General features: G+C 51.0%; 2 protein-coding genes across 2 annotated transcripts; one reads left to right on the top strand and one right to left on the bottom strand.

The window, feature by feature from the left end:
* The first annotated feature begins 247 nt into the window (after nt 1-247).
* LOC134410557 (solute carrier family 2, facilitated glucose transporter member 11-like) lies at nt 248-15,050 on the top strand. Its single transcript, XM_063143878.1, has 12 exons — nt 248-289; nt 5,038-5,136; nt 6,317-6,477; nt 7,228-7,352; nt 7,724-7,853; nt 8,003-8,151; nt 9,302-9,489; nt 10,216-10,326; nt 10,445-10,546; nt 11,302-11,374; nt 12,471-12,598; nt 14,672-15,050. The coding sequence occupies exons 1-12, from the start codon at nt 269-271 to the stop codon at nt 14,870-14,872; spliced, it is 1,488 nt and encodes a 495-aa protein (XP_062999948.1). The 5' UTR covers nt 248-268; the 3' UTR covers nt 14,873-15,050.
* A 710-nt stretch (nt 15,051-15,760) lies between these two features.
* HSCB (HscB mitochondrial iron-sulfur cluster cochaperone) lies at nt 15,761-21,080 on the bottom strand. Its single transcript, XM_063144320.1, has 6 exons — nt 20,845-21,080; nt 20,154-20,250; nt 19,569-19,658; nt 18,561-18,705; nt 17,414-17,461; nt 15,761-16,144 (listed from the first exon to the last, which is right to left on the bottom strand). Exons 1-6 carry the CDS (start codon nt 21,078-21,080, stop codon nt 16,053-16,055), a joined length of 708 nt encoding a protein of 235 aa, XP_063000390.1. The 3' UTR covers nt 15,761-16,052.
* Between the last annotated feature and the right edge of the window lie 6 nt (nt 21,081-21,086).

Here is a 21,086-nt window from a genome sequence, read left to right as displayed (position 1 = left end):
CCTTGGGTAAAGCTCTTGGAGGGCACAGTAGCAACGAGGGCTTGGAGGTCAGGGGTTAGATCCGGCTTAGCCTTCTTGGCCAGCAGGCGAAGGAGAGGCAGATGGGATGAGGGCTGGCTTCTTTATTGGTGCCTGGCTGGGCCCCCAGTTGGGAGAGCAGAGATGAGAGAGAGAGAGACAGCCAGACAGCCATGCGCTGATGCCATTCGCTGCACTTCCCGTGGAATGCGCTCAGCCTCCAGGCACAGGCTCAAGGGCGAAGGGCAGGATGGAAGCACATGAGCACAAGGTAATGTTCTCGCGGTTCTGGCTCAAATTGATTTCTCTAGAGATACGACTGGGGGTCCATAACGAAGCGATAACTAATATGCATGTCTCCCCGAGTGACGGAGAGAAACGGACCTTTGACAGCTGCAGAAAAGACTCTTTGAGGCTTCCCGAATAATGTGGTTTGCTGGCAGGCGGTGAAGAGTCTCTTCCCTTTAAAGCCCCGTGGCCAGAGTGCGTTGGCATGAAGGTGCCAGGCTCTCCTCCTTCAGGAGCCCTCCTCGCTGGTGCTCCTTGGAGCGTGGCATCTCTCGGCCTCTGCTGTAGCGAAGGGAAGGTGCTGAGGATGGAGCAGCAGCCGCTGCTGAAAGGTGCTAAGCACCCTGGCAAGGTAAGCATTTTTACCTGCCTCCCAGGTGTAGCCCTAGCCGGGACAGGAGGCTTTCAGCTTTCAGAGGGGATGGGGCTCCAAGCATTGTGGTTGAGTCATGGGGTGCCCCGCAAGGCACATTTACTCAGAAGTAAGCCTCGTTGAGTTCAGTGGGATTTAATTCCGAATGAACATGCTGAGAACGCAGCCCGGCTTCTTCTTTTTCTTTAAAGAGAGAGCAAAGGGACCTTTAAGGAAATGAGATTAGATTCTTTAAAGGAACCAGGATCAAATGAAGTAAGTTGAGTTGTTCTAGAGCTCCCACTTCAAACAGAGCTGCTGATAGCCTCTGGGCTACTCCTGGTTTGCACTTGCGTTGGAGCACTTCTCAAGTTACTCATCGAAAGGCCCATAGCTGGGCAACTGGGTGAGCAGCGTCTGCCCCCAACCCAATGAGATCGCGGATGTGAGCCTTCAGCTTGGCTGTGGTGTGTGTGAGTGTGAGTGAAGAGGCATCTAAGCTGGAGATACAACTTTTTGTATACACAGGATTCAAAGGGTACACGCACACACACACACACACACACACACACACACACACACATCTTTTAAATAAAGCAAGTGGGTTGTGCGTAAATAACCCAGTCAACTGGTTATTGAAATGTGCTTGCAATCTAGTTTGATAGCTCTTAAAAGTGTGCAAAATATTTCTTTGAATTAATAAGAGGAGAATATACATTGCACATTCAGTGCCACTTTTCTGTCTGGTGGAAGAAAGTCAACTATTTTGACAGCATTGTCAGTCAATGAGCAAATTGGAGAATTATGCTTTCTTTTTGAAGATTTGAGCACCGTGTGATTGACGTATAGAGCGATTGGAATTAGGTGCAGGACGGACAAAAGGAAGCCATTCTGTCTATGCTAAGTTAAGTACTTAGTTGCTTCCAGATAAGGCTTTTAGTATACAATGGATCCAGTGGTGTTCCTCCATTGATGGGTGATGCTTTGGCCCAGCTTCCTTCACCATGCTACTCACCTCTTGTGCTGTTCCAAAGGATCCTCCAACCTTCCAGAGCAGTTTTTGGGAAAGTGCAGGGGATTCCAGGTAGGAGGGATAGGGGAGTGAAACCACCTCCCTCACTAAGCCCAGTAAGGGAGCATCTGCTAGGTCCCATTGGATACAAATCATAAGAAAAGCTGGTCTGGATCAGACCCAAGGGGGCCTCTCTAGCCCAACATCTTGTTTTCACAAGGACCAACCAGGTGCCCCCATGGAAAGCCCAAAAGCAGGACATGAGTGCAAGAGAACCCTCCCACCCATATTCCCCAGAACCTGGTGTGCATAGACACACTGCCTCCTATATCGCAGGTAATATATTTACATAATATGATTAGCAGCCATTCCTCCAATAACTTGTCTAACCCTGGCTGCCTAATCACTACCAGGGCAAGTTTTATTACTATTGTACAAAGCCCTAAACAACTTGGGACCAGGATACCTGAGAGAGCGCCTTCTGTCTTACATTTTTGTGAACCGCCCAGAGAGCTCCGGTTATTGGGCGGTATAGAAATGTAATAAATAAATAAATAAATAAATAACCAACCTGCCCGGTCACTGAGGTCATCAGAGAGGATGCTCCTGGTGATTCCACGTGGACCTGTGGCCCAATTGGAATCTACTAGGAGAAGAGCCTTTAGTGTGGTGGGCCCCTTCCTGTGGAATCCCCTGCCCCCTTTAAAACCATCCAAGTTGGTGGCCATCGCTACATCTTGTTGAAGCAAATCCCTTAGCTTAACTGTGTGAAGAAGTCTTTCCTTCGGTCCGTCCCGAGTCTCCCGCCATTTAGCTTCATGGGATATGACCCTGTTGGCGTCTAGTATTTTGAATCGGGGAGAGGGAGTCAAAAAGACATCCTGCTCCACTTCCTCCCCACCAGGGATAATTTTATACACCTTTAACATGCCCCCTCCCCTGTACCATTTTTCCTAATCTTTTTGTTGTTTATTCGTTCAGTCGCTTCCGACTCTTCGTGACTTCATGGACCAGCCCACGCCAGAGCTTTCTGTCGGCCGTCGCCACCCCTAGCTCCCCCAAGGTCAAGTCTGTCACCTCCAGAATATCATCCCTCCATCTTGCCCTTGGTCGGCCCCTCTTCCTTTTGCCTTCCACTTTCCCTAGCATCAGCCTCTTCTCCAGGGTATCCTGTCTTCTCATTATGTGGCCAAAGTACTTCCATTTTGCCTTTAATACCATTCCCTCAAGTGAGCAGTCTGGCTTTATTTCCTGGAGTATGGACTGGTTGGATCTTCTTGCAGTCCAAGGCACTCTCAGAATTTTCCTCCAACACCACAGTTCAAAAGCATCTATCTTCCTTCGCTCAGCTTTCCTTATGGTCCAGCTCTCGCAGCCATAGGTTACTACGGGGAATACCATTGCTTTAACTATGCGGACCTTTGTTGTCAGTGTGGTGTCTCTGCTCTTAACTATTTTATCAAGATTTGTCATTGCTCTCCTCCCAAGAAGTAAACGTCTTCTGATTTCCTGGCTGCAGTCAGCGTCTGCAGTAATCTTTGCGCCCAGAAATACAAAGTCTGTCACTAGTCTAATCTAACTGGCCACAAAACATTGCAGCCATTTCTCACAGGGGAGTTTCACCAGCCCCTTGATCAACTCAGTTGCCCTTTTCTGGTGCCTCTCCTTGTCCCTGCAGGGCTTTCTTTGCCTTCAGGTGGGCCGGTTTAGTGCTCTGGAATTTCAGGAGCGGGAGCTCCTCGCTGCTCTTGCAGTACGAAAAGGGCGGTGCTGAAAAATAAGAGCAGCATCTTATATCAGCAGTTCATCCTGTCGAGGGATGAACTCCTCAAATAATCCATCTGCACCAACATCACAAGTAAATCATGAGACGAGATCAGCAGGGATGGAATGGTGATGCGCTTCGGCTGCCATGCGCTCCCCGTGCATACCTGAAAGCCAGAGCAGGACACTTCCTGGCATGCGGCTGCCTCCTCATCTGCCTGCCAGATTTTTTTTTTTTTCTCATGAAACGTTATGTTCTTTTGAACTAAGGTTGGCAATATAAAGACAACAGAAAGAAGAACATACGTAATAATCCAATCGCTAAAGGAACAAAGGTGTTCACTAATTATAAATCTTAGTCCGTACCTAATATTTTTATGTTCAAACCGTGCACAATTCCACAGATGCTGTTCTTTGGCATATAAGGGGTAAAGCCTCTAGTCCAGGAGTAGTCTGGCTTCACTCTTGCCAATTCTACTCTTGGATGATGTTGTTGCTGCTGCTGCTTGGGAACCTGTGGTCCTCTGGTGTGTTTCTGGTGTACAAAGCAAGAGTGCGGAAGACTCCAAGGTTGCTCTGAACAGGAAAGGCTGTGCTGTGGGTTCCCAAGACTGCAACTTTGGCTTAACGCCCCAAGAAGGCCCTCGCAGCATCTGTCCAGACACTCCTTCATTCAGCAGCAGCAAATCCTTGTTTCTGTCTGGGTGACACACCCATGCTTTGTGGGCTGCACCTGTAGGTGGCAAAGGGCCTGGCGCAATGGCGGGTTGGGCTAGGATGAAGCAATCCTGGCTTCCAGGACTGGCCTGTGTCAAGTCTCTGTCCTTCAGCCTCATTTTCCTCCTGGTGGAAACTTTGCAGGGAAGACCTCTAAAGACGATGGGCAAAAAGAATAGCAAAGTGGCGCTCGGCCTGAGTGCCGTGTGGCCCGTGAAAGTGGCAAGAGCCCAGCGATGTGAGTATGATCTTGGAATGAGGGCACTTCCCTTGGTATTTGAAGTGGGAGTCACTTGCGGCAAACGGAGCGCTTGAGAGGTCTGCCTGGCGATGGGAAGAGGGAGGCCTAGCTTCTTATACACTGACCCAGAAAGAGAGCCCTGGGATGCACATGCGTGTGCGTGCTCACACATATCTGATGTGCTGCTCTCTTGGACTAGAGGAAGAATAAGCAGAAGTGTCGACGAACAGTGGCAGAATTTGCAATTTGACTAGCGACCACTCACTGACCCTGTGTCACGCTGGGGTTCGGGGTTGGGTCGTTTGTGTTTTGGTGTTAATTCATTGTTACACTTCTTCATGAATTGGTTAACTGCTTGGAACTGATAAGAGGAAACACTGGTGCAGAGACATTTCACACCTGCAGAGTATTTGTCCATCCACCTCCCTGCCTCCATCCTTCAGCACATTGGGCAGGACACACAAATGCCTGCTTCCTGGTCCTTAGAAGCTACGTATAATTTGCTCTGCAAAAGCGAGAGATTCCCTTTGAAGGGAAGCTGTCAGGGGCAGAGATGGGAGTGCTGGGTGCTGTTTAGTTTATCCAATTGGGACGTCAACCCTCAGCCTCTTCCTAACTGCCCTGATTTTGGGTTTCTCCCTCTAGCTTCCTACGTGGACGCTCTTTTTGGCTGTGTGCGCAGCCGGAATTGGAGGGACTTTTCAATATGGGTACAACGTCTCCATCATCAATGCCCCCACCGAGGTAAGACATCTTCTGCTGTGTCCTGGAACTTTGCTTAACTTTTTCCTATGGCTGGAGACTGGCGGAGAAGGCCCCGAAGGGTTTCTAGATAAGGGTCTCCAACTCTTTGAAGGTTTGGAGCAGACACGCATGTTGCTTGCATCAAGGGACCCCGAGGGCAAGAAAGATGCTTTCTCCAATGGACTGGGCCCGTTCTCCATGTAGGATTATGGTTATGATTACTATTTATAGCCAAAGCTCTCTGGGCCGTTTACACAAGTCAACTTTCAGGCTATAATTAATAAGCCAAACAGCTCTAGTGGAAAAGAGAGAGCTGACCCCCTCTTTCACTGTCAGATGGTTCCCTTTCTGAGTCAACTGTGCCGTGTTAGTTTAATGCAACATTTCATGCTTCTTAAGATGATTAAAAGCCAAGTAACCATGGAAGGAAAAAAGCATGTGGCAGGGAGAAAAAAGAGAGAGTCAAACACGATTATGTCATTTGATCTGTGGTTATGGGGAGAATTCAGAAGGCCGCCCACCCCCGTCTATGGCTTCTTGGAGTTGGGCAGTGAAAAGGGATACCTCCACCAGTACACACATACAAAAGGGAGAAGGTTCAGCATATCTAAGGAGAGAATCCAGCTCATAACAGACAGTGGCTCATTGCTGGAGCCCCATAACAGCTGAGGGCCCACTCCCCCATTAAACAGCTAGCCCACGGCCTAAAAGAGGATGGAAATGGCCCTATGATTGGAGCGGGGTGGGTGGGGGGCGACCTTGCTTGGCCCTGCAGCTGCACAGCCTGGGGGGTGACGGGCACCTGTATTCGTGTCGGGGAAGCCGTGAAAGTGGCCCACGGAGGGCTGTGAGGAAAGAGCAGCCACTACAGTCCGCTGCTTTTCTTTCCCGTGGAGACGCACCACTGGGTGCAGTGGCCGGTGCCGGGTGTGCTTTGGAGGCAAATCCTGCAGTGAATCTGCACAAGGCAGCGCCACGTGCGCCCTTCTGCAAACGGGGCTCCAGGCAAGGGGGCGGCCCCGCCAAAGGCTTCCGGCCCCTCCGGTGTGTTCCTGGCACAAGGAGCGCCTTCATGGCATCACATGCCACCACCGCAGGGCGCTCCGGTGCCCTTTAGGCAGGCAGGAGGGCGTGGGCAGGCCGTCACGGCCCACGCTGGCATTTCCCCTTGTATTTCCAGCACATCCACAAGTTCCTCAACGAAACCTGGCAGAGCCGCTACCAGGCCGAGCTCAGCTCCGGCATGCTGACTCTCCTCTGGTCCACCATCGCGTCCATCTTTTCCCTGGGGGGGCTCTTTGGGGCGCACCTCGGTGGCAGCATGGCCATCTGGCTGGGGAGGTGAGTGAGACACGGCGCCTGCTTTGGGGGCGCTTCTTCAGGGCGCGTCTTCGGGTGACAAGAAACCTGGGCCCCAGTTCTTTCTTGACTTCGGTGCCATGAGGTTGTTTGTTTTTATCCTGTGCCTCCAAGTTGCTGAGGGCAGCATCCATAGGGCGCCCATCCCCATTACCCCCACCGCATCCCTGCGAGGTAGGCCAGCCTGAGGGCGCTTCCTGAGTCCTGGCAGAAGGGGGGCTCTTAGCACTACTGTCAGAAGACACTGTGTGCAGTTATTCCATCTTTTTCTGCTTAATGGTTTTTCTGCATAAGAAAAAAAGATGGAAGCAGTGGGAAAGTGTGTGTGTGTCCCTAGGGAGGGATTTGATGGGGTTTGGTGGTGGTAGGGGAGAGGGGGCTCCAGAAATCCCAGTTTTAATCCGGCCATTTCTCTTGTGTGCCTAAAACACACACAAAACCCGGCCATCACCCATTTGCCACTCACTGGACATGCACTGAGATTTCACGTGTGTGTGTGTGTGTGTGTGTGTGTGTGTGTGTGTGTGTGCATGCAAACACACACACGCGCACAGTGCTACACCCCATTCACAACCTCCCATGCATTCATCCCCTCTCCTGCTATTGAGACCTGTCGTTGTTCTCGCAGTGGGTCGGATGCTTCTCCAGTTTTGTCCACAAGTGCAAAGCAAATCCTTTGCAGGGAATTTTCTCCTCTTCCTCCTCCTTCTCCTCCTCCTCCTCCCTCTCTAGGAAAGGAGCCCTTCTGATAAATAACTTCATTGCTCTCCTGGCTGCCCTCCTGATGGGAGTCAGTTTCTCCACGGGACTCTACGAGCTGCTGATCGTTGGGAGGTTTTTGATTGGCGTGAACACAGGTAAGAGGGCGGGCAAAGCACGATGTCATTTTGCACCTGGGGAAATGCAACCCGTCCCCCTGGGCCACTGTAGTTGTAACATCACGGACTGGGATTGCTGGAGTGTTCAGGCTGCTATGGGCCCTCTGTCGTGCGCGCGGTTCCGGCAACCTCCCTCTTTCCTCCTGTGCAAACACATCCTGCTCCTTCTTCAGTTGAAGCCTAACCACCGCTGGCAATGCGTTTTTTTAAAGTGGCAAGTGACAGCAAGGCCTCAGCCTGGGGTGGCCCCGAATAGGACCCTGTGGGAGAATCGCTTTGGGGCAGATGTGCAGGAGGACCACAGAGCCGCCTAAGGAAGGGCTGTTAGTGATTTCCTTTTCCCATTCTAGGCATCGGCCTCTGCGTGCAGCCTCTCTATATCGGGGAGTCCGCCCCCAAACACCTGCGAGGAGCCATGGCCATGGGCAGCTCCATCTTCCTGACCGGGGGCATCCTGACTGGGCAGGTGGTGGGCTTAAGGTGAGTGATGCTGCGGGGGCGGTCCGGATGCCGGGGGCACCCGCCTGGCTCCTGGCTTGCTGCCCCAGGGGCAGATTGGGGCTGGCCGGCCCTGATCTCTGTTGCCTCCACGTGGCCTGGAAAAGGGCTCCATTCCGCTCTTTCCCCAGGGAGTTGCTTGGTGGAGCCGCATACTGGCATTTCCTGCTCTCCAGCTGTTGCTTCCCGGCCTTCGTCCAACTCTTCACCCTTCCCTGGTTCCCAGAAAGCCCCCGCTTCCTTTTCCTTGACAGAGGGGACGAGATGAAGTGCATCAAAGGTAAGCCCGGCTGCTCACCTGCCCTTTGGAATCCTTAGCCAGGAGGTGGAGGAGGAGAAGAGCGGAGACCCTCCCTCTCCTGGTCCTTGGCAGCAGCCCCGGGCCTCTCAGTGGCTGTTGCCTCTTCCCTCCCAGGCTTTTGGCGAGCCTGCAGAGCGACTCCATGGCGTCCCTCCTCACCACGCCATCCAGGCCCTGCCACCCACCTGCGGGGCTCAGCAAGAAAGAAAGAAAAACAAGCCAGAGTCCTGCGTCTAAGGCCGGACCTCTTGTGTGTGGGCCACTGCCCAGCCACGACAGTGCCACACCTGTGAAAGACGAATAGCAATGGATGTCCGGCTGGTTGGTCGGCCTCCCTCCCTCCCTGGTGTTCTGGGAGGGTGAGCTCTGCCAATGAGACTGCCGGGCACCTTGCCTCATGGCTGAGCAGCAGTGGTTGTTCGTAGCCTGCTGAGTGGCAAAGATCTCTCTGCGTGGGAACCAACCTGGGACCTGAGTGTCACTGTGGCGTTACCCACATTTCTATTCCCTTAGGTATGTCCAGTTGAGTATGTCTAGAGAGCGCGGAATGTTGGACTGAGTGGGTGTGGCTGGTGATGCTGTGGAAAGGGGGAGGAGTCTATATATAAGGGGGAGCTGAGTGGTCTGAGGGGTTCGGTGGGTGATTGGGGTGGATGGCAGATGTGTGTAGCTGTGTGATTCCTTGTCAGGAGCTGTGTGAGGAGTGAGTGGAAATAAGATCATAGGGACTAAGGTTTGTTATTATTAGATTGGTTACTACCGGAATTATTAAGAACAGGCAGGATTGGAATATAATTCAAAGGAACTAAGAACTGTAAACTACAATAAACATTTCCTTTATTTTGCAACCGTAAAACCACGCGTCAGTTTGGCTGTGTCTCCTGCTCTATTGGTTCATAAATAAACACGTTACATTAAACCTTCAGCCTGCTATATTCACAGAAAAGCCCTTTCCAAATCTCCTTACCTTTTCCCTCTGCTATAAGGAAAAGGTTATACTTTTCTTTTTACCCCTTCCTCAGGTATTTAAGTGTTGGTGCTTAGCCTGAGGGAGGTATGCGCGTCAAAGGCTTGTGTGTGAGGTGGGGGCGTCACAGTCACCCTTTCCCTTCCTTCCCTCCCCCACCAGCACTGAAGCGCTTCCACGGCCCTTTGCACTACCAGATGGAGATGGAGGACATCCAGAAAGAGCACTGCGCCCTCCGTGGGCAGAAGGCCAGGAAGCCATGGGAACTCTTCACGGACCGCAGCATCAGATGGCAGCTCATCATCATCATCTTCATGACCATGGGCCAGCAGCTCAGCGGGATCAATGCGGTGAGGATCTGGGTGCCCCTCCCCAGTCTGCTAGCCATGGCTGGCCAGACTACTGCTGCCTCAGGGGGCAAAGCACAGCCCCACCTGCAAGGGCATTTTGCCACACTCTAGACGCGGGCCGGCTTGGAAGGGGTTGAACTGCTGAGGCTTCCCCCGAAGGATCCTGGGAACAGTCACCCGGAGAAGGTGCTGCACAGGGTTGGGATCTTAGTTCTACAGTTCCCAGGATTCCATGGCTGTGCACTGTCAGAGCTGAACTGATGTGGGACTGCTGGAGCATTGGCCATCTGTGCTTGAACCCTGCCCAAACCGGAGGGTCCTCCACAGAATACCACGTCCGTGGCAACCTGTGTCTCCTGCCCACCCCATCCCCAAAAGTGGCCGTACACCCGTCATCCTACACAGCCCTTTGCATTTGCACTCATTACTTAAGGCTTGATCGTTGCCACTAGTGGTCTGTGCCACGTACGGCACGTTCCCAGTCAGGACTGGTGGCATTTTGGGGGAAGGAAACAACTTCCAGGTACCGAGGAGCGTACACTTTAAGCACTCTCTGGTGTTTTGTTTTCAGTTCAGCAGCAGTTTACTAAAAACTCAAAGCAGCTTATTGGTAAAATATTCGTAGTTTTCCAGGCTAACAGCCACCTCCTGCTGCCGCTGCTGCCTCCTTCTCCTCCTCCAGGTGATTCATTTCCCAATCACTGTGCTTTCGGTACCTTTTCCTAGATTTACTTCTACGCAGGTTATGTTTTTGAGGAAACTGGGATCCCCCAAGAAAAGATCCCCTACGTGACTTTAGGCACCGGGGCTTGCGAGTGCCTCACCGCCCTCACCTGTGTAAGTGACGAGTTCTAATTCTGCCAGTCTGAATTTTCTGTGGCTGCAAAGAGAACCCTCCTCGTTGCTTTGTGGGCGAGAAAGTGAAGCGGCCTCCCTCTTCCTGTTCCCCCTGCAGGGCTTGCTGATCGAGTCCATGGGCAGGAGGGCCCTCATCCTAGGCGGCTACTCCCTCATGACCTTGTGGTGCGCAGTGCTGACCTTTTCCCTGACGTACCAGGTAGGCTTGGCAGAAGCCCATTTCAGAATGGGGGTGGGTCGGGGTCTGAGAGCAGGCTGGCAGTGGTCAACGGCGGGCCAGGGACTCTTATAGAGCACCAAGAGTGGGCAATTGCAGCAGGGGGGAAACTAGGCCCCACACTTCGAGAAGGATGCAGACAACCTGGAGGAAGTTCAGAGGAGAGAAATGAGGATGATCAGGGGACTGGAAACAAAGCCCTATGAGGAGGGGGCTGAAAGAACTGGACATGTTTAGCCTGGAGAAGAAAAGTTTGAGGGGAGACATGGTAGCACTCTTCAAATACTTGAAAGGTTGTCACACAGAGAAGGACCAGGATCTCTTCTCGATCCTTGCAGAGTGCAGGACACCAAATAATGGCCTCAATGACAGGAAGCCAGATTCTGGCTGGACATCAGGAAAAACTTCCAGACTGTTAGAGCAGGATGACAATGGAACCAGTTACCTAGGGAGGTGGTGGGCTCTCCCACACCAGAGGCCTTCAAGAGGCAGCTGTCCGGGATGCTTTAAGGTGGATTCCTGCATTGAGCAGGGGGTTGGACTTGATGGCCTTTTAGGCCCCTTCCAACTCTACTATTCTATGATTCTACAGGAAAGAAGCCAGGCTGAGGCCGAGTGCAGCATCCGCTGTTGTCAACTCTGGGGCAGGGACTTCCCCTTTGGGTTGCGGGGCAAAGGGAGGCACCAGCTCCCATAGTAGTAGAAGCCAAGTGCCCTATATGCTGTTCTCTTCCCAGGTGTACACGTGGGTGCCGTACCTGAGCATGGCCTGCTTATTTGCCTTCATCTTGAGCTTTGGGCTCGGACCAGGTACCTCTCTTCTTTCTGAATTCTGATTTGGGGCAAAGACAGGCCCGCTCCTTCTGGTGCCAACCGCTCTCTTGCGAGTTGGGTATTCAGGCCTGGCCTTTTACTGGAAGACACAGCACCAGAGAGTTATCATGGCCCAAGTTGCCTGATTGAAAATATTGGGTACGCAAGGTAATTCATCAAGACGTCCGCTAACAGCTCTAGTGGTTGGTTTGGTCTTTTAACTTTCAATAGATGTGTTTTTATTTACACCTATGCATGCTCAGTATCAACTGAAATGAACCACATTTGCGTCCTGCTAATCTCCAGGGGGGCACGCATGGATGAGGGTGTGTGGAAGGGGCACGGCATTCCCGGGTCATCTCCCAGCCAGATTCCAAAAGCTTTAGCTCAAAAGATGCAGCTACATTAGGTTTCTTTAGACCATTTCCTGGGCCTTAGGTAGTAGTATCCTTGCATTTATAGCCTCAGCTTTCCTCCACAGAGCTCAAGTTGGCAACAGTTAGCATCTTTTAATTGGCATGCCTTAGGATAAAAACAAATTGCAACCATGCATTAGTAGCAGTCCTTCGGCTCTGAAGCCAATTTCCAACAAAATCTATTTATTAAATTTTAATACTGCCCACTAGCTGAGGCTCTCTGGGCAGTGCAACAATCCAAACCATAAAATACAATAAGTATACAATAATTGTGAATGCAATATAAAATCAGATAAATGACAGTCCAGGGAAAGCCTATGTGAAAAGGTAAGTTTTCAGGACGTGTTTAAAGGATGTTACATTTTCCGCCTTCCCGAGTTTTTCAGGGGGTGGGTGCCGCTACAGAGAAGGCCCCGCCACCGAGGTTCTTCATGGCAACATCCTGTTCATTTTGGAATGGCCAGCAGGACATCCTCTGAAGATACATTGATGGTGCTATATAAATAAATAAATAAATAATATTATAACTGTCGGCCGGGTGTACAGAAGGGAAAATCTAGACACTAATCCTTACCCAAGGCATGCACATGACTTATTAACCTTCTCTAGCCTTCTGCTACTCAAAATATTCCACTTCCTCCAGTATAACACCATTTCTTTTGGAAACTGATCTCTAGGTGGAGTGACAAACATTTTGACAGCTGAATTGTTTACTCAGACTTCGCGACCTGCCGCTTACATGATAGCCGGATCGGTGAGCTGGCTGAGCTTCTTCACCATTGGAATGCTCTTCCCCTTTATCGTGGTATGTAGGCTCTGCAAACCCACCTCCTACGGCAAGGCATGTGGTTCAGGCAAATGGCAGTCCCTCGCGGCGTGGTTGCCGATTCTGCCTTTGTGTGTTGCGCTGCTCTGGTTATTTATTTAAAGTATTTTACCCTGCTCTTCAATCATAGGAACACAGATAGCTGGCTTAGGCCGAGTCAGACCTTTCTTCCATCTAGCCCAGTGTTGTCGACACTGGCTGGCAGCAGCAGCAGCACTCCAGGGTTTTAGGCAGGACTCTTTCTTAGCCCTAATGGGCTGAAGTTACAGGAAGCCAGATTCTGGCTGGACATCAGGAAAAACTTCCTGACTGTTAGCGCAGTACGACAATGGAACAAGAGGCAACTGGACAACCATCTGTCCGGGATGCTTTAAGGTGGATTCCTGCGTTGAGCGAGGGGTTGGACTCGATGGCCTTATAGGCCCCTTCCAACTCTACTATTCTATGATTCTGTCTGAAAATGCTGGGAATTGAACCTGGGGCCTTCTGTATGCATAGCATGTGCTCTATCACACTGAGCTATGGCTCCTCATAGAATCATAGTAGAGTTGGAAGGGTCCTATAAGGCCATCAAGTCCAACCCCCTGCTCAATGCAGGAATCCACCCTAAAGCATCCCTGACAGAGGGTTGTCCAGCTGCCTCTTGAAGGCCTCTAGTGTGGGAGAGCCCACAACCTCCCTAGGTAACTGGTTCCATTGTCATACTGCTCTAACAATCAGGGAGTTTTTCCTGATGTCCAGCTGGAACCTGGCTTCCTGTCACTTGAGCCCATTATTCTGTGTCCTGCACTTTGGGATGATTGAGAAGAGATCCTGGCCCTCCTCTGTGTGACAAGCTTTTAAGTATTTGAAGAGTGCTATCCTGTCTCCCCTCAATCTTCTCTTCTCCAGGCTAAACATGCCCAGTTCTTTCAGTCTCTCTTCATAGGGCTTTGTTTCCAGACCCCTGAGCATCCTCCTTATGTTGAAAATGGTTACCGTGATCTATAAAAACAGGCTTACGATCTAAGTAACACAACAGAAAAGGGAAAAAAAAGGGGCAGGCAGAGAAGGGGAAAAAAAGCAAACACGCTATTTTTATGGTGTTGATTTTTTTAAAAAAACTGGCCTTTTTGTACACGACAGCCCTTTTATGTAGAAAAATGGCTCATAAATATTTAGAGAAGATACATGAATCAAGCAAAGCCCTAGTGTATAAACGTCTCTTTCCGACCACTCTGTTATCAGCCTTGGTGGCAAGCTGCAATGTAAAATGAACTGAAGCTGGCCAAGCTGCTATGTGTCTGATTAAAGGCATCACCCCATGATTAGGGCATCCTCAGCGCACCGGACTCCCGCTTTCCAGCGAGGCCTGGAAAAAAACAACGGTTCACCTCTTAATACAGCTGGGGGCAATTCTAGGAGGTGGGCGGCCCCTTTCATCAGCCGAATGCTTGCTGTGCGTGAGACAAACCTTTGCCAATTCCATTTCTGCTCTAATAATTTTCGAAGCCGCCCTGGCTTCCCGTGAAAAAAATTTGACAAGTGTGTTAATGGGAACAAGCTGGTAAAAAATGGTTGCTTCGAGAAATGCCCCCTCCCCCAATAAAAGATGCTGCTGAAATACAAGTGCCTTGCATTTCTAGGCTAATAAAAAAAAAAAAAAACACCTTCCATTTCCTCAAGTAGGAGGAATTATTCCAAGGTAGTGATGGAGAGTGAAGTAATTCCAGTGAATAGTTTGAGATGGTGAAGCTACCCAGGTATGACCAGTCATGAGCCAGGCTCATCACGGCCTGCTCTTCTTGGGAGTGTGTGTGTGTGTGCAATTTCACCATGTGTGTAACGTACATAGCAGTGTTCTCATGAACCGCCAGCACCTCCATCATTTGTCTGAATCCATCCCAACTATGTCTGCAATTTTTGTCACTTGCTGTCTGAACCCAGAAACAGCAGCTGCCTTTGCCCATTTTACTAACCGTGTTGGGGGGGGGGGAACCCGCTGCATTCTGCTAAGAACCTCTCTGAATTATAACCTGTCTTCACACGATCTACATGTCTGTTTGTTTGCAGAAAGGCCTCAAGCAGTACTGCTTCATCGTGTTTATGTTCGAGTGCTGTTTGGTTGCCATTTTCCTGTTTTTTGTCGTTCCGGAGACGAAGAACAAAACTTTCCTGGAAATTAAGAGAGAATTTCACAGGCTCAACTTTGGCAGAACCAAGGAGCAAGATGGGGAATTGTGTGAGAGGAGGCATCTCAGCAATGAGTTCTAGGGGGTGACGTTGGCCAGAGAATGTAAATGTTAACAGACTCTGTGAGCAGGCCAAGTAGGGTATACTCCAAGGGCAAGGCCCTTCTGTGAGTCCTGCTGGCTACAGTGGCAAATGACCCTTGCTGCAGGCCAGGGGGATTTCAGACTTCCCGCCCCTTTCTTCTTCAATAAATTTTATAACCCGCAGAACAATAAAACTAGCTGTTCTTCAAACTGGCTACTATCTTCATGTAGAGAATATGGTCCCGGCTGAACTACACACAAGGGCTGCCTCAGCAGTAGCAGGTGTGTAAAACTGCCAAAATGCATCAGCGTGGGAAGACCAAGGGAAGGCCTGGCACCAGCAGGATCCAAATGTTCATGTCAGAATTAACCAACGGGCATCCTTGGTGACCTAGAAACGTCCGCACCGGCGATGGTTCTTGGGACGCTCAATCCACTCCAGTCTGTGTGCTGGATTGTTGCATGTCTGAATGCAAAATACCTGTGCTTAAGCAATTCACTGATGGAAGACAAAGCTATGGCCAAGTGGAACCTCCCAGTTTAGTAGCAGTGTACCTTGGAATATCCATTGTTGGGGTTGGGTTGAGGGCTGTTGTCTTCATGGCCTGCTGGGGTGTTTCCCAAGAAGTGGCCTCCCTTTGAAACAGGGTACTAGAGTAGATGGGAATACTAATAAGAATCCTTCTGGAGGTCCGCTTTGCAGAAAACATTCAAAACTGGCCACACTTTTGCTATAAACCCACTTGTGCTGCAAAAGTAGCATCAGGAACAACTCGCCAAGTGTCAGCCACTCCTGCCTCATCTCTCAGTAGGCTTGAGGCAGCTCATCCCTGTATCTGGAACGAGGACCAGTCACCCTCCGTCCTAACCTCCAAACTGAAATGTATCCAGGTGGCTAAACGTTTATTTTCTACCCACTCTGTCTTGAGGGCTCAAAACAACACACACATTCCGTTTCCCAGGCACAAAAAGGGCTGGATTTGCATTTCCCAAGTATGGGCTCATACAAAGCAGGATTCTTGCAGCGCTGATAAAGGAGTAGTTTTAAACGCCAGTCGCTTGGAGCGTCTGTTCTCTTCTGCATCATACCTCTTCAGGCCAAGCGAGGGACGCAGGATTCGGAGTTGCCCGGACTAACTTTAGAATGGGAAAAACACATCACAGCTAATTAAGAGAGGTCAGGAAGGGATTTTCTTATTTTTCACTTTTTCTTCCAGGTTGGCGAAATATTTCATTTTGGCTAAAACTTTTTTGGCTTCTTGAAAGTCATCTGAAATTAAAACAAAACGTTTATTATTGATCTGAAGTATGTTTTAAGTTTTTTTTTAAGGGAGATGCCCTCACAAAGCAACATACAATCTCGAGGTAAGACAAGAGAAAAGAACTGACACATGAGCAAATGTACGGGATACATTGAGAAGCTAATCTCGGATATGTAAATTATTTATTTATGATTAGAAATATTTCCACGTTTCCAAAAATCCTGAAGCATTTGACAACACTGCCATAAAAAACACAAAACTCTTCAGTGGGCCAGTTCACACAACACAGCTGGTTCATTATGGGTTGTTTAATGGAAGTGGAAATTCAGCTTGATATCGTGAAACAATTATACCACCAGAAGGAAAACACCAGCATTCAGGGACTCAAATACTGGCGGATTGCAATTTATCAAGCCTGTAACTTCTAGCAACTTGAGCCTCGTGTGGCGCAGAGCGGTAAAGCAGCAGTTTCTGCAGCTGAAACTCCCCACGGCCTGAGTTCGATCCCGGCGGAAGCTGGTTTCAGGCAGCCGGCTCGGGTCGACTCAGCCTTCCATCCTCCCGAGGTCGGTAAAATGAGTACCCAGTTAGCTGGGGGAAAGGTAATCACTGCCGGGGAAGGCAACGGCAAACCACCCCGCTATAAGGCCTGCCAAGAAAACGTCAGCGAAAGCTGGCGTCCCTCCAAGAGTCAGCAATGACTCAGTGCTTGCACGAGAGGTTCCTTTCCTTCCAACTTCTAGCAACTGGCTGTTTCTGCTGCTGGGCCCCCCTGCACGGCGTTGCACCTGCTTACGGGACTACCTGCCATATTCCTTGCTCGACATCCTTGCAGAAATAGGCCTTGATAGGACAGGCAAATGGGTTTCCTCAGCACTTACAATCTAGAATGGTCTTTGGATGGCACTCAGCCTCAGAGGTCACATCAAGGCCACACATCAGAGCACTGCACCAAAGGCAACAAACTGGGCCAGTTCACACCATCAAAATAAGCTTATCTAAACTGAGGTGTGTGCTGGCCACAATTTCTGTAATTGCCACCCGGGTGCAGTTTGTCGTGTTGTCCAAAACCGGGTGGCATAACTTGTTCAATCGTGTTGCGGTTTAAATAAGCTGTTGTGGCTTATTTTGACTGTGCAAACCAGGTTACTGCCTGCATATGGTAAGTGGTTTTGAGGCAGTGAATGATGTTTGGAAAGTTTGGGTGCAAGGGAAGAGGCCATTTGCCAGAAGGCCACAAAGAGTCAGCACAAGGGACACGAGGCGGAGCTGCCTACCTTGGTCAAAGGCTCTGCTCACGCTCCCGATCAGCTCTGCTTGTTTAGCTGGAAGGGAAGAGATTCCGTGAGAGAAAGGCTGACATCTGTACGTGCCCCAATCCCCACTGAGGTTAAGCCTCCCACTGGTGCTGTAAGGGAGTCTCTACAGAGGGCACATGGGGAGACGAGGTTAATTCAATTTGCTTGGAAAGGTCAGGCAGCTGTTGAGTTTCAACAAGCCCACAACAGCGTTTTAAAAAATGCCTCCGGGAATGGAACGAGGAAGTTCTCTCTGATGTACCTGACTGGCTGCTAAGCTCACACAAACGTGAACATAGCATCAGCTCACCTGAAACTCCTCCTCCCTGCACCTTCTCTAGACCACGGAGGAGGAGGGGTGGTGGTGTCTGGCCTGGAACTTTGCTGCTCCGTGGGCTGATTGTTTGGTGGAAAATGCTCTGGAAATCTGTGCTTTCGAGCAATGCAGAAGCCACTCTGCAAGGGCCCTAACATGGTTCTGCACAAAACTGGGTGTGACCCGACATTTCTATGTAGCGGACTAGAATTCCTTAGGACATTGGTGCCTAAGCTTGTTCTCAACTTTGGCTGCAAGCCTACGAAATCTCATTGAACAGAACAGGACTCACTTCAGAGTAGGCATGTAGAGGGTTGCACAGCACTGTTAATGAATAGGGCTTTTAGAGTTCGGGATGAAGTTCTACAATGATCCGTTTATACACTTCAGTGAAGATCAGCTAACGCAGAGCTAACCAAGTGCCAAAGTTGATCTCTTGTCTGCTTAAACAGCCACTCCATTAATTAACAACTGTGCAACTGTGTTGAACATCCAATATGGTACTCTGGGAGAGGGTGGATGCTGTACCTCTTATGTCTTTTCCCTAAGGGAAGGGGGAAGAGACTCAACTTCTGTCCCTGTCTGCCTACCGCTGCCCCCTCCAACGGAACTAATAGCAGCTTCAAGAACAGAAGTATTTAGACTAAGGAAAGGGCTACACACACACATAAAATCCAACCAGAAGTCCTGATGGCAGATCTCCTTCCTCACACTGTTGAATGTGGTCCTGGCTGTCGTCACAGTGCCTCACCCCTCTTCTGCGCTCCTTTCCAGAAAGAGATAACCCAGACCTCCAGCACTACGTGTTACCTGCAATGAAGTTTTCCATCTCTTCTACTTTAGCATCATTGTGCGCTTCTGACAGTTTCTCGTTAATTTCCATGATTTCTGAGAGAAATTCAGGGTCTGCCTCTGGGTCGGTTCCTTCTTCCAGCTCTACCCCGTTCAGTTCCAGCTGGAAGAGAAGAATATGTCGGTCTCCAGAGCGTCCTCACAGTCCACTCCCAGGCCAGCTGTCCCACAAAAGAGGGACCCAACAGCCCTTTTCACCTTGAGGAATGACGACTTCATAGAATCATAGAATAGCAGAGTTGGAAGGGGCCTACAAGGCCATCGAGTCCAACCCCCTGCTCAGTGCAGGAATCCACCCTAAAGCATCCCTGACAGATGATTGTCCAGCTGCCTCTCAATGGCCTCTAGGGTGGGAGAGTCCACAACCTCCCTAGGTAACTGATTCCATTGTCGCACTGCTCTAACAGTCAGGAAGTTTTTCCTGATGTCCAGCTGGAATCTGGCTTCCTTTAACTTGAGCCTGTTATTCCATGTCCTGCACTCTGGGAGGATTGAGACGAGATCCTGGCCCTCCTCTGTGGGACAACCTTTTAAGTATTTGAAGAGTGCTATCATGTCTCCCCTCAGTCTTCTCTTCCCCAGGCTAAACATGCCCAGTTCTTTCAGTCTCTCTTCATAGGGCTTTGTTTCCAGACCCCTGATCATCCTGGTTGCCCTCCTCAGGGTTAAAAGGAGGACGAGGCCATCAATGGCCACCAGTCACAATGGTGAGATGCTACTTCCAGAATGGAGCTGGCATGCCTCTCAGTACCACTTGCTGGGGAACATGGGTGGGAGGGTGTGCTACCCACATGTCGCGCTTGCGGACTTCCCATTAAGGCCATGGTGGGAATACATGGCTGGACTAGAGAGCCCTCTGGCCTGTTCTAACTTCAGGACTCTTCTGATGTCCTTCTGAGCAAAACAAGGGAATCTCTCGCGCCAGATAAGGGACTGTCATGCCAGAGAACGTGTTGGATGTCTTACCAGGTACAGCCCACGGCTCAGGGGGCTCAAGAGGGTCCGGTAGGCCTTGTTAACCAGGGAAGAGTGTTGTTCCGAAAAGTCCCGCTCCGTCTGTTGAAAGAGCGAAGAAGAAGGTTTGTTAGCACCCTAAAGAACCATGGGGGACACGAAGCCCTGTCTTTCCAAACAGTGCTATTTTGCTCCCCCTTTTAACTCCCCCCACAAACGGTTTGCACAGCACCCTTGAGGGGAGATGTAAAACAAGTGCTCATCCTCTCTGCTTCGATCCGCCTGCCCCACGCAGGCGAAACAGATTTGTAGGAGAGAGAAGAGGCGTGCCTTTGTGGATCGTGGCCTACTAGGAATGGCAAATCCAGGGCATCTCCCCAGCACCTCCTTGGGAATCGGAGGGCTTCCCATTGCCTATAGCAGCTTCTATAGACGGCCTTTGTCCTCGGCCTGGGAAGGCTTAAGAGCAAGCAACCGTCCTGGCAGATTCCTTGTCCAGGGAGACACATCTGAGCTTTGCCGACCCACATCTGGGCCTCGTCGACCGCCTCATTCCTCCCAATCAGACTCTCCTCCCAGCAGGGGCAGCCCCCTCACCTGGGGCCGCTGGCTGAAGTAGTCAGGATGCAGCAAGCGCTGCAAGGTCCGGAACCGCTGCTGGAGCTGGGCCACGTCCACGTGGAAGGTGTGGTCGCTGCAGGATGAAGAAGAGACAATGAATGACCAGTCCCCGTGGCAGCAGGAACCACAACATGGCCTGTAGCCTCTTTGCTCTGGCAGGGGCTTCGGAGGGGCCGGTCACCCCCTTGGCCAGGTGTGCAGGATTAGTGCTGTGGAGAATGTCGCCTTGATACGCAGCAGCACATCTGGCGGCTGGGCAAGAATTCACAGAATCATAGAATAGTAGAGTTGGAAGGGGCCTCCAAGACCATGGAGTCCAATTGTAACCAGCAGGCTCAGGAGGAAGGGGGCTGTGGATCGCACCCCGAACCGCTCCGTGGCACTAATCCTGCACATCTGGACAACTGATACTTCCGAAGCCTCTGCTGGAAAGGAGGTGCCCGTCTTGCAGGGGCCACAAGGAGTGAGAAGGGGTGATGGGAAGTAACCCAAGAGCCCCCCCAAATATTTTTTGGGTCTGCATAGATTGGGGGGGGTCGGGCACAGAAAGGAGGGGGTTTGGGGGGGTGTCCCCCAAAGCGCTTCCCCCCCTCGCGTGCGCGCCCCAGGGACCGCGGCAGACGCGTGTCTCCGTCACGTGCGAATGGAGCCTCCCCCCCACACCCACCATCCCATGAGACGGAAGAGGTCCTGGCGGGGCTCAGGGGGCTGCAGGGCGCGACAACCCGGGCAGAAGCGGGGCGCGGCGGCGGCAGAGGTGAGGCCCCCGCCACAGCTCCAGCAGCTGCCGGGGCGGGCGGACGCGGCGCGGCGCGGGCAAGGCCCGAGTGGGAGCCATCGGGGGCGGCCGAATCCCCCCCGGAACGCCGCCCGCAGCGGCCCGCTCAGCACCGCCGGCCACATCCGGCC

This window comes from Elgaria multicarinata, chromosome 18, assembly GCF_023053635.1.
Source record: "Elgaria multicarinata webbii isolate HBS135686 ecotype San Diego chromosome 18, rElgMul1.1.pri, whole genome shotgun sequence".
In the NCBI taxonomy this organism is placed as follows: domain Eukaryota; kingdom Metazoa; phylum Chordata; class Lepidosauria; order Squamata; family Anguidae; genus Elgaria; species Elgaria multicarinata.
The sequence above is the reverse complement of the archived record's forward strand: the minus strand, read 5'-3'. Positions and strand labels throughout refer to the sequence as shown.

Coding starts and splice junctions, on each gene's coding strand:
- LOC134410557 (XM_063143878.1), top strand. CDS start 269: ATGGAAGCACATGAGCACAAG. Junction 9,490..10,215: donor AGCTCAGCGGGATCAATGCG/GTGAGGATCTGG, acceptor ACCTTTTCCTAG/ATTTACTTCTACGCAGGTTA. Junction 12,599..14,671: donor TGCTCTTCCCCTTTATCGTG/GTATGTAGGCTC, acceptor GTTTGTTTGCAG/AAAGGCCTCAAGCAGTACTG.
- HSCB (XM_063144320.1), bottom strand. CDS start 21,080: ATGTGGCCGGCGGTGCTGAGCGGGCCGCTGCGGGCGGCGTTCCGGGGG. Junction 20,251..20,844: donor CTCTTCCGTCTCATGGGATG/GTGGGTGTGGGG, acceptor TTCATCCTGCAG/CGACCACACCTTCCACGTGG. Junction 18,706..19,568: donor TGAGCCGTGGGCTGTACCTG/GTAAGACATCCA, acceptor CTTCTCTTCCAG/CTGGAACTGAACGGGGTAGA.